Source organism: Lutra lutra, chromosome 5, assembly GCF_902655055.1.
Source record: "Lutra lutra chromosome 5, mLutLut1.2, whole genome shotgun sequence".
Classification (NCBI taxonomy): Eukaryota; Metazoa; Chordata; class Mammalia; order Carnivora; family Mustelidae; genus Lutra; species Lutra lutra.
In genome coordinates, this window is record NC_062282.1 from 134,168,924 (window position 1) to 134,184,387 (window position 15,464).

The 15,464-nt window shown below is 34.7% G+C and overlaps 1 protein-coding gene across 1 annotated transcript in view; it reads left to right on the forward strand.

Moving 5' to 3' along the window:
• Positions 1 to 15,464, forward strand: part of WDR36 (WD repeat domain 36) — a 42,922-nt gene that overhangs the window by 13,829 nt on the left and 13,629 nt on the right. Inside the window, exons 11-16 of the mRNA XM_047728969.1 lie at positions 2,181 to 2,267; positions 3,406 to 3,551; positions 9,228 to 9,342; positions 9,818 to 9,983; positions 10,429 to 10,537; positions 12,639 to 12,718. Coding sequence (XP_047584925.1) covers positions 2,181 to 2,267; positions 3,406 to 3,551; positions 9,228 to 9,342; positions 9,818 to 9,983; positions 10,429 to 10,537; positions 12,639 to 12,718 — 703 coding nt within the window. The remainder of the gene's footprint in view (positions 1 to 2,180; positions 2,268 to 3,405; positions 3,552 to 9,227; positions 9,343 to 9,817; positions 9,984 to 10,428; positions 10,538 to 12,638; positions 12,719 to 15,464) is intronic.

Genomic DNA, 15,464 nt, shown 5'->3' on the forward strand with positions numbered 1-15,464 from the left:
TTCCTCCTATTGTTCCTACATATTTGGGATTATTCAGTGGTATTTTATGTATTTTAATATAATTTGCTAATAATTTATTTTTTTGCTAGTATTATGGGTGTGATCTTTGTTCATTGTATTTCTACCCTGTAATATTTAATATTTAATAATTAGCATATAAGAATACATAACATTGTAATTACAACATAATAATTACAATGATATTAGATATTACTGCACCATAGGAACTCAATTGTGGGTTTGTTTGTTTAATTTTATTTTTTATTTTTCAATGTTCCAAAATTCATTGTTTATGTACGACACCCAGTGCTCCATGCAATACGTGCCCTCCATAATACCCACCACCAAGCTCACCCCACCGCCTCCAAAACCCTCAGTTTGTTTCTCAGAGTCCACAGTCTCATGGTTTGTCTCTCCCTCCGATTTCCCCCAACTCACTTCTTTCCATCTCCCAAATGTCTTCTGTGTTATTCCTTATGCTCCACAAGTAAGTGAAACCATATGATAATTGACTCTTTCTGCTTGACTTATTTCACTTAACGTAATCTTTTCCAGTCCTGGCCATGTTGATAGGAAAGTTGGGTATTCATCCTTTCTGATGGAGGCATAATACTCCATAGAGTATATGGACCACATCTTCCTTATGCATTCATCCATTGAAGGGCATCTTGATTCTTTTTTTTTTTTTTTAAAGATTTTATTTATTTATTTGACAGAGAGATCACAAGTAGATGGAGAGGCAGGCAGAGAGAGAGAGAGAGAGGGAAGCAGGCTCCCTGCTGAGCAGAGAGCCCGATGCGGGACTCGATCCTAGGACCCTGAGATCATGACCTGAGCCGAAGGCAGCAGCTTAACCCACTGAGCCACCCAGGCGCCCGGGCATCTTGATTCTTTCAGTTTGGCGACTGTGGCTGTTGCTGCTGTGAACATTGTGGTACATATCGCCCTTCTTTTCACTACATCTGTATCTTTGGGGTAAATACCCAGTAGTGCAATTGCAGGGTCATAGGGTAGCTCTATTTTTAATTCTTAAGGACTCTCCACACTGTTTTCCAAAGTGGCCTCCACCAACTTGCATTCCCACCAACGGTCTAAGAGGGTTCCCCTTTCTCCACATCCTCTCCAGCACTTGTTGTTTGCTGTCTTGTTGATTTTGGCCATTCAGACTGGTGTAAGGTAGTATCTCAATATGGTTTTGATTGGAATCTCCCTGGTGGCTTATGATGATGAACATTTTTTCATGTGTCTGTCTGTTAGCCATTTGTATGTCTTCTGTGGAGAAGTGTCTGTTCATGTCTTCTGCCCATTTTTTGATGTGAGTATCTGGTTTTTGGTGTTGAGTTTGAGGAGTTCTTTATAGATATCGGATAACAGCCCTTGGTCTGTAGTGTCATTTGCGAGTATCTTCTCCCATTCCGTGGGTTGCCTCTTTGTTTTGTTGACTGTTTCCTTTGCTGTGCAGAAGCTTTTGATCTCGATGAAGTCCCAAAAGTTCATTTTGCTTTTGTTTCTTTTGCCTTTGGAGACATGTCTTGAAAGAAGTTGCTGTGGCCAATGTTGAAGAAGTTACTGCCTATGCTCTCCTTTAGGATTTTGATAGATTCCTGCCTCACGTTGATGTCTTTTATCCATTTCGAGTTTATCTTTGTATATGGTGAAAGAGAATTGCTGAGTTTCATTCTTCTACACTGTCCAATTTCCCAGCACCATTTATTGAAGAGACTGTCTTTTTTCCACTGTATAGTTTTTCCTGCTTTGTTGAAGATTATTTGACAACAGAATTGAGGGTCCATATCTGGACTCTGTACTCTTGTTCCACTGGTCTGTGTGTCTGTTTTTGTGCCAGTCATTGTTTTTTTTTTTATTGTTTCTATATGTGGTCCAATGAAATGATTATTCAAATAATTATTTGATTGTTTTTCTTGATTAACATGACTGTATGACTGTCATCTGTAAAAATGATTATTTTTACTTTCATTTTTCAATTATGTTTTTAAGTAATTATATAGATTGAATTTCATAAATGATTAAATAATAGTGGTAATAACATCTTTATATGGCTTCTGACTTAAATAGGAGTATCTTGAACTTTGTAGTTATGTGACAAGGAATAGCTTTTCTGTTACATACTTATTTCATTAAGAAGGTCTTAGCTGTATTCCCCTCTCCCTCAACCCTAGGATTAATAAATAAAAAAAGAGTCAAACGTAAAGGACTTCAGAATGCCATATCAGTAAGACTTCCACCCATCACAAAGTTTGCAGCTGGTAAGTAACTTAATATCCTGTTTCAAGAAGTTCTACTTTGTTTTTTATTTTTCGTGTTTTTAAATTTTCTTTATTTTAAAAAATGTTTTTGGAAATATTAATAAGCATTTGGAAGTAACTCCCAAGTGTATGCACATCTAATGTGAAGACTAAAAAAGAGTCACCTATAATTTGAAATTATTACCTTTTAATTTCAGGTTTTGTTCTTCTCTGTAAGACCTATTAATAAACAGTGTTTGGTATTTCATTTTGTAACACTTCTTAATCTGTTATATGCCTGGTATAATGAGAGTCACTAATGTTAAAAAGGTAATAATGGAGAACATCCAGCTCTAATTTAATCAAAATCAAAATACACTGAGGTATTATTATGCTACATCATTTGAGTGGTGTTTGATTCAAAGAAGTGATTCTAAGAAAAATGTAGATAGGTGATGGGATTGTTCAGTGAAAGTTGTCATAGAAATAAGGCACCATTTCCATTTCGAGGTTATTGTATCAACCAGATGATGGTTTCTTTTTCCTGTAAATTTACTTTTGACCACCCTCCTATTTTTTGTTTTAGAGCTGAGTGATCTTCCTAAAACATTTGAATCATGTCACTCACCTGCTTAAAAACCTTTCAGAGGCCCTTATTACTTATAAGATGCAGTCTCCTCTCCATAACGTGGCTTTCATGATTCTTTGTGATGTGTGGCCCTAGTTGCCTTGCCTGCTTCCTATCCTTCTCAGGAAAATACTTGCTGTGCTTCATTTTGTTCATGTTACTCTTGAACCTGTTTGTGTCCCTGTTTCCTGCTCCCCCATTAATTGCTATTTGTTTTACTGCTTCTTTCTGGGAGCCAGTTATTTCTGTCCTCAAATCTCTTAGTAAACTTCCTGAGTGCTTTTATTAGACCCTATATTCTTTATTATAGTTTCTTTTATACTTGATCTTAGCCAAAAGGCCGAGAAGTGATATAGTTTCTTCTAATCAGAATCCCTTGTTAGATTAGAAGCTCAGTGCTTTCCAGAATTACATGTAAACCATCCTGTGTCTAGAGGTTAATGAAAATATGAATATTACACACTTAATAAATAATAGGCGAATGAATGAGGGAATAAAATGTAATTTGATTTATTATTTTTATTGTTTTAGAGGAAGCTCGTGAAAGTGACTGGGATAGTATCATTGCTTGCCATCAAGGTAAATTATCTTGTTCAACCTGGAATTATCAGAGATCTACAATAGGTGCTTACTTTCTCAAGCCAAAAGAGCTGAAGAAAGATGACATAACTGCAACTGTAAGTGAGCTTGAGTTTTTTTTTTTTTTTTTAAAGATTTAATTTATTTATTTGAGAGAGAGACAGTGAGAGAGAGCATGAGCGAGGAGAAGGTCAGAGGGAGAAGCAGACTGCCCTGCTGGGAGCTGGGAGCCCGATGTGGGACTCGATCCCGGGACCCCGGGATCATGACCAGAGCCGAAGGCAGTCGTCCAACCAACTGAGCCACCCAGGTGTCCCGAGCTTGAGTTTTTGATAAGAGCATTTTCTCCTATAAAACTGTCTGTGGTAATCTTGTTATACTCAGGTTTATTAATGATAATACTGGTTGAAAGAAAATATTTAACATTTTGAAATTATTCCCTAATAATGTTAAGTTTTGCAATGGTAGAGATTTATTTTAGGTTTAAGTTAAGCTTTTCTTTTAATCAGATATAGTATATTATTTTAGTTTTCTAATTGATATAGGATTACTCAGAATACCCTTTGAAGATGAATTCAGCATTTATCAATGAACTTTCTTACCTTAATTATGTTGAATGTATAGTACTATATTCGGGGAATGTGAATCTTAAGGTTTCTTTTTTTTTAAATTCTTTCTTTCTTTCATTCTTGATTTCTTTCGTTACAGGGATAAGATTTAGTTAACTCTTTAATAAACAAGTTATTTAAATATTTTATTTCTTTTCTTATGTTTGTCTCTTGAGAAGTGCCTTATAGAGAAATTCTGACTTCAATTCTAAGCCTTTCTTAAATGCAGCTTTTAAATGTTAGTGTTTACTTAAAACTTTACTTCTGTTAAGAAACTTTGTTTTTGTTTGCTTTTGTTTACATGTAAGTCTACTTTGTTGGGTTCAGATTTAAGATGTAAAGTAGCAGTGTCAAATTTGGTTTGCAGAATTGTTGCTACTGCTTTTTTAAAAACCGATTTACTGATATAACTCACATACTACGAAATTCTCTCATTTAAAGTGTACACTTCAGTGATTTTTAGTATATTCATAGGATTGTGCAGTCATTACTAAAATTCAGTCAGTCCAATTTTAGAACATTCTTATCACCTTAGAAAGAAATCCCATTCTGGGGGTACCTGGATGGCTAGTGGGTTAAAGCCTCTGTCTTGGGTTCAGGTCATGATCCCAGGGTCCTGGAATCGAGCCCCGAGTCAGGTCCCGTGTCAGGCTCTCTGCTCGGCAGGGCGCCTGCTTCCTCCTCTCTCTCTGCCTGCCTCTCTGTCTACTTGTGATCTCTGTCTGTCAAATAAATAAATAAAATCTTTTAAAAAAAAAAAAGAAAGAAACTCCATTCTGTCACATCCCCCTCTTCCATCTCCTTAACTTAGGTGACTGCAATGTGCTTTTTATTTCTATAGATTTTCTATTCTGGGCATGTAATTTAAATGGAATCATATAATATATGGTCTTTCTAATTGGCTTCTCCTTCACTTAGCATAATGTTTTCAGAGTTTATTCATGTTGTAGCATGTTTAATACTTTGCTCCTTTTATTGCCTAATAATATTCCATTTTGTGTATAAACCACATTTTATTTAACCATTGATCATTTGATGGGATTTATGTTGTTTCTCCTTCTTGGCTGTTTTAAATAATGTGAACATTATTGCATAAGTTTTTATGTGAACATATGTTTTTGTTTCTCTGCATTTATACCTAGGACTAGAATTGTTAGGTCATAATGCAGCTCTGTGTTTAACATTTGTGAGGAACTGCTAACCTGTTTTCCAAAGTGGCTATATCTTTTTACATTTCCACTAGCAGTGTATAAGGTTTCTAATTTCTGTCCATCCTAGCCAAAACTTGTGATTGTCTGCCTTTTTGATTAATGTCATCCTAGTTGGTATGAAGTAGTATCTCATTGTGATTTAAATTTGTGTTTCCCTCGTGACTTAACTATGGTTGAGCATCTTTCAGGTGCTCATCATATGTCTTCTTTGGAGAAATATCTGTTCAAGTCTCTGCCCATTTAAGGGGTTATTTGTCTTTTTATATTGAGTTGTAAAGGTTCTTTATGTATTCTGGATGCATGTCTCTTATCAGATATGTGATTTGCAATGTTTTTCCCCCCATTCTGTGGGCTGCCATTTCGTTTTATTACTGATAACGTTTTCATTGGAAGAGTTTTTAATTTTGATTTAGTCCAGGCTTTTTTTTCTTAATTGCCTGTGGTTTTTGAGAAATCACTGCCTAACTGAGGGCCATGAAGATTTACCCCTGTGATTTGACCTAAGAGTTTCATAATTTTAGCTCTTAATTTAAATTGGTAATCCTTTCTGGGTTAATTTTTATATATGGTATAATGTAGGGGTCCAGATTTATTCCTTTGCATTTGGATATCTAGTTGTCAGAGCATCATTTTCAAAAGGCTGTATTCTTTACCCCATTGCATAGTCTTCTCATGTTCACCAAAAATAAATTTGACAAGAATGTAAGGGTTTATTTCTGGATTTCTCCATTCTCTTCTAATGTTTTATATGTCTGTTGTTAGTCAGTACCATACTGTCTTGACTAAGGTATCTTTGTATTAAATTTTGAAATCAAAGATTGAATCCTCCTAGTTTGTTGTTCTTTTTTTTTTTTTTTTTAAAGATTTTATTTATTTATTTGACAGAGAGAAATCACAAGTAGGCAGAGAGGCAGGCAGAGAGAGAGGAGGAAGCAGGCTCCCTGCTGAGCAGAAAGCCTGATGTGGGGCTCGAACCCAGGACCTGGGATCATGACCTGAGCCGAAGGCAGCGGCTTAACCCACTGAGCCACCTAGGCGCCCCAGTTTGTTGTTCTTTTATCAAGATTGTTTTGGTTGCCAAAAGAGTCTTGAAATGCAAGGAAATGGTCTCTTGCATTTCCAGGTGAATTTTAGGATCTGCTTGTCAATTTCTGCAATGAAAGCAGCTAGGATTTTGATACAGGTTTTGTTGATTCCATAGATCAATGTGAGGAGCATTACCATCTTAACATTACTTCTGATCAACAAACGTGATGTTTTACCATTTATTTAGAGCTTTAATTTCTGTCAGCAATATTTTGTAGTTGTCAGTGTACAAGTCTCATACTTCTTTGGCTAAGTTTTTCCTGGTATCTTACTTTTCTTAATGCTAATATAAATGGAGTTCGTTCCTTAATTTTGTTTTGTTCATTGCTAGTACATTGAAATCTTGCTGAACTTAATTAGATTTAATAGTTATTTAGTTAATTAGATTTAATAGAGTACCTCTATTGCTCACTTATTAAAAGTGTAATTCCACATTTGATCCTATTTGGACATAGTTTTTTGTAAGTGTGGGTGCTCTATTCTCCACAGTACAAAGTCCAGTTTTAAGTACTTATACTATTTTCAGAATCGTAGAGATTTTATCTTAAGCTTCTTAAGTTTACCTACACAGTTTTGAGTAGCTGTGTACTAGTAGTGGTAATGATAATTACAGCTAACATTTTTTTGTGTGCTTACTTTCTCCCAGGCTCTGTGCCTAACATGTATTATTTTATATTATCTTTGCAACAGTCTTATGATATTGTCTGTCATTAGCCTTTTTTTATAGACAATAAAATTGAGGCTTAGTGTAATAATGATGAACATGCCTAAGGTCAGCAAAGCTAGTAAATGAAAGAGCTGGAATTTGAACCTACAACCACTCATTCTAGGACCTATGTTAACAACTCCTAGCTTACAGTGATCACTCATGTGACATCTAGTATATGTATATACAATGATACTTAACTGGTGCTGAGTCATTTGTCCGGCAGACACAAAGCTACTTGGAACAAAACCAGTAACCAATAAGTAACAAACAAAAGTATTTATCAGAGATCTGTGCTTAAAGTACAGTTTGTTACCCAAGGTAATTCTCTCAGCTTATTCATTTTTTATAATTGCTTTATTTGATAATAAATCATGACTAAATTAGAAGAGGAGCCAGAAACAGGCCCACTAACAGTAATAAATAATATTAAAATAAATGCAAATTCTAGGGGCCTTTATTACTTGAAGGATATAGCCAAATATCTCCATTAGTTTTTGAGAGCATAACTATATAACATAGCATAAATATTTATTTATAAGTTATTCAAAATAGGTAAGATTGTATATGTGTTCTACTTAGGAAAATAGGATATTTTTTTAAGATTGGTCCATATTTTGGGGCACCTAGGTGGCTTAGTTGGTTGAGTGACTGCGTTTGGCTCAAGTCATGATCCCAGAGTCCCGGGATAGAGTCCTGCGTCAGGCTCCCTGCTTGGCAGGGAGTCTGCTTCTCCTGCTGACCTCTCTCCTCTCATGCTCTCTCTCTTTCTTATTCTCTCTCTCTCTCTCTCTCAAATAAATAAAGTCTTTAAAAAAAAAAAGAGTCTATAATTTCCTGCCTAAAATGTTTTTTAAGGAATGTACTATAATTACCTAGAAACATATATATGTAATGGAACATACTTCTGAGAATGCTATATAAATTTTTCTTGACTTGGTTATCAGCTACATGCTCCTTTGCACAGTTAATAGCCTCTATTAAATATTTTCTTATAGGTATTAAAAGTCATCTCTCTTTAGGCATAAATTCACCAGGTTTTTCAATTATCTTTTCAATTATATTTTATCAATGATATCTGATTGATACACGGTGGCAATCAGGGATTTCTCTGGCTATCTAGTACATATCCAGTCTCACTTTTTTTTTTTTTTTTAAGATTTTATTTATTTATTGGACAGAGATCACAAGCAGGCAGAGAGGCAGGCAGAGAGAGAGGAAGGGAAGCAGGCTCCCTGCTGAGCAGAGAGACCGACACGGGGCTCGATCCCATGACCCTGGGATCATGACCTGAGCTGAAGGCAGAGGCCTTAACCCACTGAGCCACCTAGGCACCCTTCCAGTCTCACTTTTTAACAGAGGAAAAAAAGACATCTTGTTAATACAATACTGACATTTTAATATTATTTTTAAAGATTTTATTTATTTATTTGACAGAGAGAGCGACACAGCAAGCGAGGGAACACAAGCTGGGGAGTGGGAGAGGGAGAAGCAGGCTTCCTGCTGAGCAGGGAGCCCAACTTGGGGCTTGATCCCAGGATTCTGGGATCATGATCCGAGCTGAAGGCAGTTGCCCAACCAACGAGCCACCCAGGCACCCCTGGGACATTTTAATATTAAAATATGAGTTTATTTTACAGAAACTACTTACAAACTAAATGTTTTCTATGGACTATCTTATGTATTCCCTTCCTAGTATGTATAATCAAGATATTTTGGGCTTTTTCTTTGGACAAGCTAACTAATGGAATGTTTTCAGTTTTATATCAGCTGTAGAGGCAATTTTAAGTAAGGTAACATAAAGAAATTAGGCAGTGGAATACTTTGACGTTAGCACTGTTATGAATAAATTAAAAATGGAAGGCCAACAGAAATATAGTTCTTCTAAGTTCGTACATTTCAATTGAGTTAACTTTGGTTATGTTTTATTTTCTTGGATAATATTTCTTTATACTTCTTCGAGAATGGGAATAGAATCAAGGCAGATATTTCTTAAGTGTCCAAGTATAATTATGTTGTGTTTAAGAAAATTAATGAGGCAATTCATTTAGCATGCTTCTTTTTTTAAAGAGATAATTAATAGGCAAAAAGATATTTGTAAAGGATAAATTACAGTAAAAATCTTATTTTCTGTATTGTTTGTTTAATTTTTTTTTTTCTAAGGCAGTAGATATAACTTCTTGTGGAAACTTTGCTGTAATTGGTCTCTCATCAGGAGCTGTAGATGTATATAACATGCAGTCTGGTATACATCGAGGAAGTTTTGGTGAGGATCAAGGTATTGAATTTTTTTCCTTTTTCTTATTTAAAAAAAATAATAATGTAGAAAGATACAAGGCTAATAACTGTCTCAGGCATTTATTAAATTCTTGAGTGCCAGGCCATTTGCTAAAGTTGTAGGTGGGTTATTGCCACCCCTATCTGGCAGTTACTGCCATTACACCTACTATAAACACATGTTGAAATACTTAAAGAGAATGAAATCATTGATAGGTTAGGGGAAAGTGGATATTATACAAATTATAATTTTTGTTTTCTTCCCCTTGCATTAAACAGAAAATCTTAACCTTTATAGCATCAACCTGATGGGTTTGTTTTAGCTAGAGCAATATAATAATCTCCCTTTTCCCTGGAATCCAGCTTAATTTCAAGATTTTAAGGGAACTTAGATATTTAAATGATGGAATTACTTTGTGTAGTGTTCAGAGAGACAATGCCAATTCTTCTTTTTTCTTTTAACATGTGCTTTAAAGCTCATAAAGGATCTGTCAGAGGTGTTGCAGTGGATGGATTAAACCAGCTGACGATTACAACTGGTAGTGAAGGATTACTCAAGTTCTGGAACTTTAAAAACAAAATTTTAATCCATTCTATGAGCCTTGATTCATCTCCAAATATGATGCTGCTACATAGAGACAGGTAAAGTTTTTCCTTTAATGATTATGGATTTTCTTCTTGATGATTTTAGTGAAAGTCTTTTTTTTTTTTTTTAAAGATTTTATTTATTTGTTTGACAGAGAGAAATCACAAGTAGGCAGAGAGGCAGGCAGAGAGAGAGGAGGAAGCAGGCTCCCTGCTGAGCAGAAAGCCCGATGTGGGGCTCGAACCCAGGACCTGGGATCATGACCTGAGCCGAAGGCAGCGGCTTAACCCACTGAGCCACCCAGGCGCCCCTATTTTAGTGAAAGTCTTAATATGAGTACATAATTTACGAAGTGAGAAAATTAGACATTTAATGTAAAAGAACAGAATTCTGCTTAATTTCCCCACGGGTATACTTGATTATTAGCAAGATAAAAATGACTGAGATTTTAGTTAAAGGTTTGTTGGTTTTTTATTAAAATTTGTGTATTTATCTTACTAGTGGCATTCTGGGACTTGCTTTGGATGACTTTTCCATTAGTGTTCTGGACATTGAAACTAGGAAGATTGTCAGAGAGTTTTCTGGACACCAAGGCCAAATAAATGACCTGGTAAAATGAACTTTTGATGTTTAAATAGAAATTGGCTAAATTCTGTTTCTTTTTAGGGTAAAAATAACTATTATCTTTTAGTAGCATTAAATTTATCATATGAGATACTCAAGATAAATAATTTGGAATCTAATTTTCAAAGAATAGATTTTTAAAGAAAATTTAGAAGATAAAGTTTAATATTTCTCAGGGAGTTAATCCCATCAGGGTAGATGGGTAAAGTATAAATCCCAGAGTTCATCTTTTTCTCTTAAACTCTAAATAAGGCTAAAGAATACTTTGGAGAATGAATGACCTATTGAAACCTAAGTATATCATTTTTAACTTAATATTAAACTAGGCCGAGAAAACTCATTTCTGATTTTCTGCATGTGTAACAAATTAATAGTAGGGACCTGAAGTATATGGTATCTGGTTTATTCTAGTTCAGTGTTATTTCTAGTTTATATTTCTTAGCTCTGGAATAGTTTAATCAATAAAAATGTATTTTAGCTTACTATTACATTCTCATAATAGGATATGTGATATGATGTGTAATTTGATATTATGTTCTTATAGTGGATATGTGATATGATATAATGGGATATGATAATTTGAAAAGTGTATACTGAGGACTATATTAAATATATATTGCTCTTTTTCATCAATTACAGACCCCTTAATTTACTTGAAAACAGGAAAAAACTAAAACAATATCTGAACTATTCACTGGCAATTCCAACAGCTACGTTTATTTATCCGTTCTCACACCAAAAATCAGAATTTGTAATGGTTACCCGTTTCCTTAAAATAGGGGGGAAAAGTCAGGAAATTGTGTTGTTCTGCAGATAGGAGATTGGCAGAACTACCCATTGACAGAATTTGTTGTGATAGCATCTATAGAAATGAGGCCAGGAGTGGAGTAATTTTGATGAAATTTTTGGATGCTTTTTTGAAAGCAGTCAGTGTCAGCTTGGTCTTTGTATTTCTTTCCTTTGCAGGCGTTACTTTGACCTTGTGTGTCTAGATTATTTCCTACTTAGTAATAAGCTACTCCTGTTCAATGAAATCTATGAGGATTTATGACGTGACTTTGCCTTTGAGAGTCATTTTTCCCCATCCTTTGTTAATGTGCACTATTCTGTAAATTGGGTTCACGGTACCTTAAGATTTGAGTTTCCACTATATCATTGCAACCAAGTGAACAGATTGGAATCTGCTTATCCCATTATCATCTGTTAATATGGATGGTCATAATCCCTGTGGTGTGTTTAGAATCCTAGATAAATAATCTACCATTATAAAAATTAAAGTGTTTTGTTTTGGGGTCTTCTTTCACATGCGAGCTCATCTAAGCCTCATATGTGCTACAGGAAAATGAGAGCTATTTTTCATATTTTTATATTGTCATATTATTATATCATATCATAAATATTATTTACATTTATATCAAGAGAACAAATACAGCTACTTTAAGGTAGCATAAGTAGTTTATTATTTAAATTTATTTTGAAATTCTGATTACTGTAGTTTTTAAATTATATTTTGGAAATGAGACATCATTTTAAAAGTTTTTTAACTGAAGCTACAAGTAAAAGTAGAAGTTATTGTTTAGTGACTTTAATATTTTAAGAGAATTTATATTTTTCCAAACCACTTTGGATTCTTAGAAAGTCAGTCTAATATATAGACTCTTTAGTGGAACTTTTGTTTCATGGAACTTTATAAATGAAATTAGGCTAACAAAATATTTCTAATTAAATGTCTTCAGAATAGCATTTTTATGCTGAAAATGTTTTGTAGTCAGTTTGTTAACTCTCTCCTAAGTATGAAAGATTATGGAGTAATCTTTTCCTCTGGAAAATTGGATGATACTGTTAACTTTTAAAGCTTTTTTGTAATTCGTATAAAAACTTAACTCTTACCTATATCCAAACAGTGGTATATAAGAAATAGTACCTTCTTTTTTATAAAATAAGGTGGTCTAAATTTTACTCATGAAAATTATTTTTCATGAAGCCTGCATCTTACTTTCATTACTTACATTTTTTAAGCTGTTAAATACAGACATTAAGCACTTACACATTATATATGGTTTTTTTTTTTTCTTTTTAATTTGAAGACTTTCAGTCCTGATGGTCGTTGGTTAATAAGTGCTTCAATGGATTGTTCTGTTAGAACTTGGGACCTTCCATCTGGGTGGTGAGTTTATTTTTAAATCCCTAACCTCTGTCAGAAGATTTCTCAGTCATTGTCTTTACTTGTAACTTTTACCTATAGTTAATGGTTGTGTCCTTTTTGAATGAGAATGTATTTGGGGATTTTTCTTACCTTACTGTATTTTGTCCTTGGAGGGTTTTTGATCTTTTAAACAGCAGGAAGTAGTGCTATAAAAGATAGTAGTAAGGAAAATGCAATCTCTCCTGCAAAATTGAGATATAGAAGTAAGTTGCATAAACTTTAAGAAAGCTCATTTGACCTTTTTGGTACTCCAAAATAGAGATCGACTTTAGAACTGCAAACTCTTTTGAGTGTGTTTTTGTCATTGTTTATATTGAATTTAGTTTAAAAGGCTGAAAACCCTAACTTTAATTTGTGTATATTGTTTATTTTCTGTCTCTAACATAATTCTTGAAAGAAGATGGTTTAGATACCTTAAAGTAATGAAAATGTGTTTCTTAAAGATTTGGGTAAAACCCAGCAGTGTTCAGAAATCTGTTTCATAGTCAAACTTGTTACATAAACAGCATTTAAAGAGAAAAATTTCCTACTTCTGATAAATAATTTGAACAGTGGAGACCTACAGAGAGAGAGCAAGGGAGCTAACTTTGTTGTTGAAAATTATATAGGAATAGACACAGTTTAAAATCATATCACTTAACAGAATTTCCTAGGTGAGTGTTAAAGTAGTGATGGAACAGTGAAGTGTCCATTTTGACAGGAACATACCGTAAAGAAAGGTGGGGAAAGTGAGAAGTAAGATGGTACTTTTTAAGCCTCTGAAATACTCCTAAATAAAGCTCTGTCCAATTGTACTTCCTCTTTTCTCAGGAATTGATAAGTTCATTCCTGAAAGCAGTTTGACCTTTAGAAAGGAAAAACCCTGATGTACTCATTTCCCTTTAAGTTTCACACAGGAATGAGGCACAGCTGTCTATCCAGTATACATAAAAGATTTGGAATATGCACAGCAACAGTGTCTAATGGGTCCAGCTCTAATAACTAGGGACCCTTGTCCACAGGTGTGTCTCTTTTTCGCTTAAAATACAGTAAAACAAAATCTAATTAGTTGGCTGTGTCTTCTGGCTTTAATTAGTTCACATAAAGTTTGTATTTCCTAAATTTTTTAAAACCCCTTTTTTTGAAGGCTACCTGAGGAATATTGGTAGTGTTCCTTGAACTTTCACTGTCTTCTAAAAATGAATATTATAATTGAATTTCTTTATAGTAGGAAAGTTGTACAAGTAACAGAGTTGGCATAATGCCTTTTTCACTTACCTTTTTAGTTTCAGTTCACATTAGGTAGAAGAGATGGGTTATTGTTCACTAGTACTAAATTGGCAAAATATTTTTTTTTTTAAAGATTTTATTTATTTATTTGACAGAGAGAGATCACAAGTAGATGGAGAGGCAGGCAGAGAGAGAGAGGGAAGCAGGCTCCTTGCTGAGCAGAGAGCCCGATGCAGGACTCGATCCCAGGACCCTGAGATCATGACCTGAGCCGAAGGCAGCAGCTTAACCCACTGAGCCACCCAGGCGCCCGGCAAAATATTTTTTAAAAGTGGTAAAAGTTTATCTTTGAAATGGAAGAATTAGGATCTGAAAGTAGCATTCACAGCCACCAGTCTTTGATTCAACCTTGGCCTTTTTGCTGAATTTCTTACTTCAGTAAAAAACTAAACAGATTTAAATCTGACAGGTTTTCCATTCTCTGATATTTTATTTTTAGACGAGCACTGAGACAATATTAAGTGAATACAGAGGGACATTGGGAGACACACAAGCAAGAAATGAGTCACATAGGGATTGTTAAAAGAAAATTAATAATTTGTACACCAATTGATTGAACCAAAATATATTTTAAAAAAGAAAAACACAAGTGCTTATTTGGTTCAGCTATGAGCGTGGAAAGCAGTATCATAACTGATGCTGCCTAATTGCAACTAAGCTAACACTTAGCAGGAGTGCCAGGTATTTTATATGCTTTTATTTTTATCTTCCCTCATATCCTAATAGCTGTAGGTATTAGTACTGTTATTAGTCCCATTTTACAAATGAGGAAATGGAGACTCAGAGATATCATTTACCCAAGGTAGCATAGTTTTTAAGTGACATTTTGCTATGATAAGCATAGGAGAAAGAAACAGATTTCGCAATAGTTGCAGTAATCAACTTTTCTTGGTTGTGTCATGTTCTAAGGGTGAATTGATTTTGTTGATGTAGAAGGTAATAAGGAAGTGAAGATCAGTATTTCGTCATATGGCCATAGGGAACTGTTGGGTTTTTTGATTACCCCTCTTTTTTTAAATTTATTTATTTATTTATTTGACAGAGAGAGACACAGCTAGAGAAGGAATACAGCAGAGGGAGTGGGAGAGGGAGAAGCAGGCCCCGCGTGGAGCAGGGAGCCTGATGTGGGGCTTGATCCCAGGACCCTGGGATCATGACCTGAACCGAAGGCAGAGGCTTAACAACTGAGCCACCCAGGCGCCCCAGATTCCCCCTCTTTTCAAAAACACAGTTACCGGGGCGGTCTTTGGATATTCCTAATTCTTTCCTCAGTGAGCAGTTTCATCATTTTTATAACATGTTAAATATTTAAAGAGTGAATTTACTTATTATATGGTCTGAAAAGTCAGACTATCTTTGAGCAAACCTTTGAGTGTGGCAACATAACGGTATATCCATCTGTTGTAGTACCTATCTAAAACAAGTTGCATAGATTCTG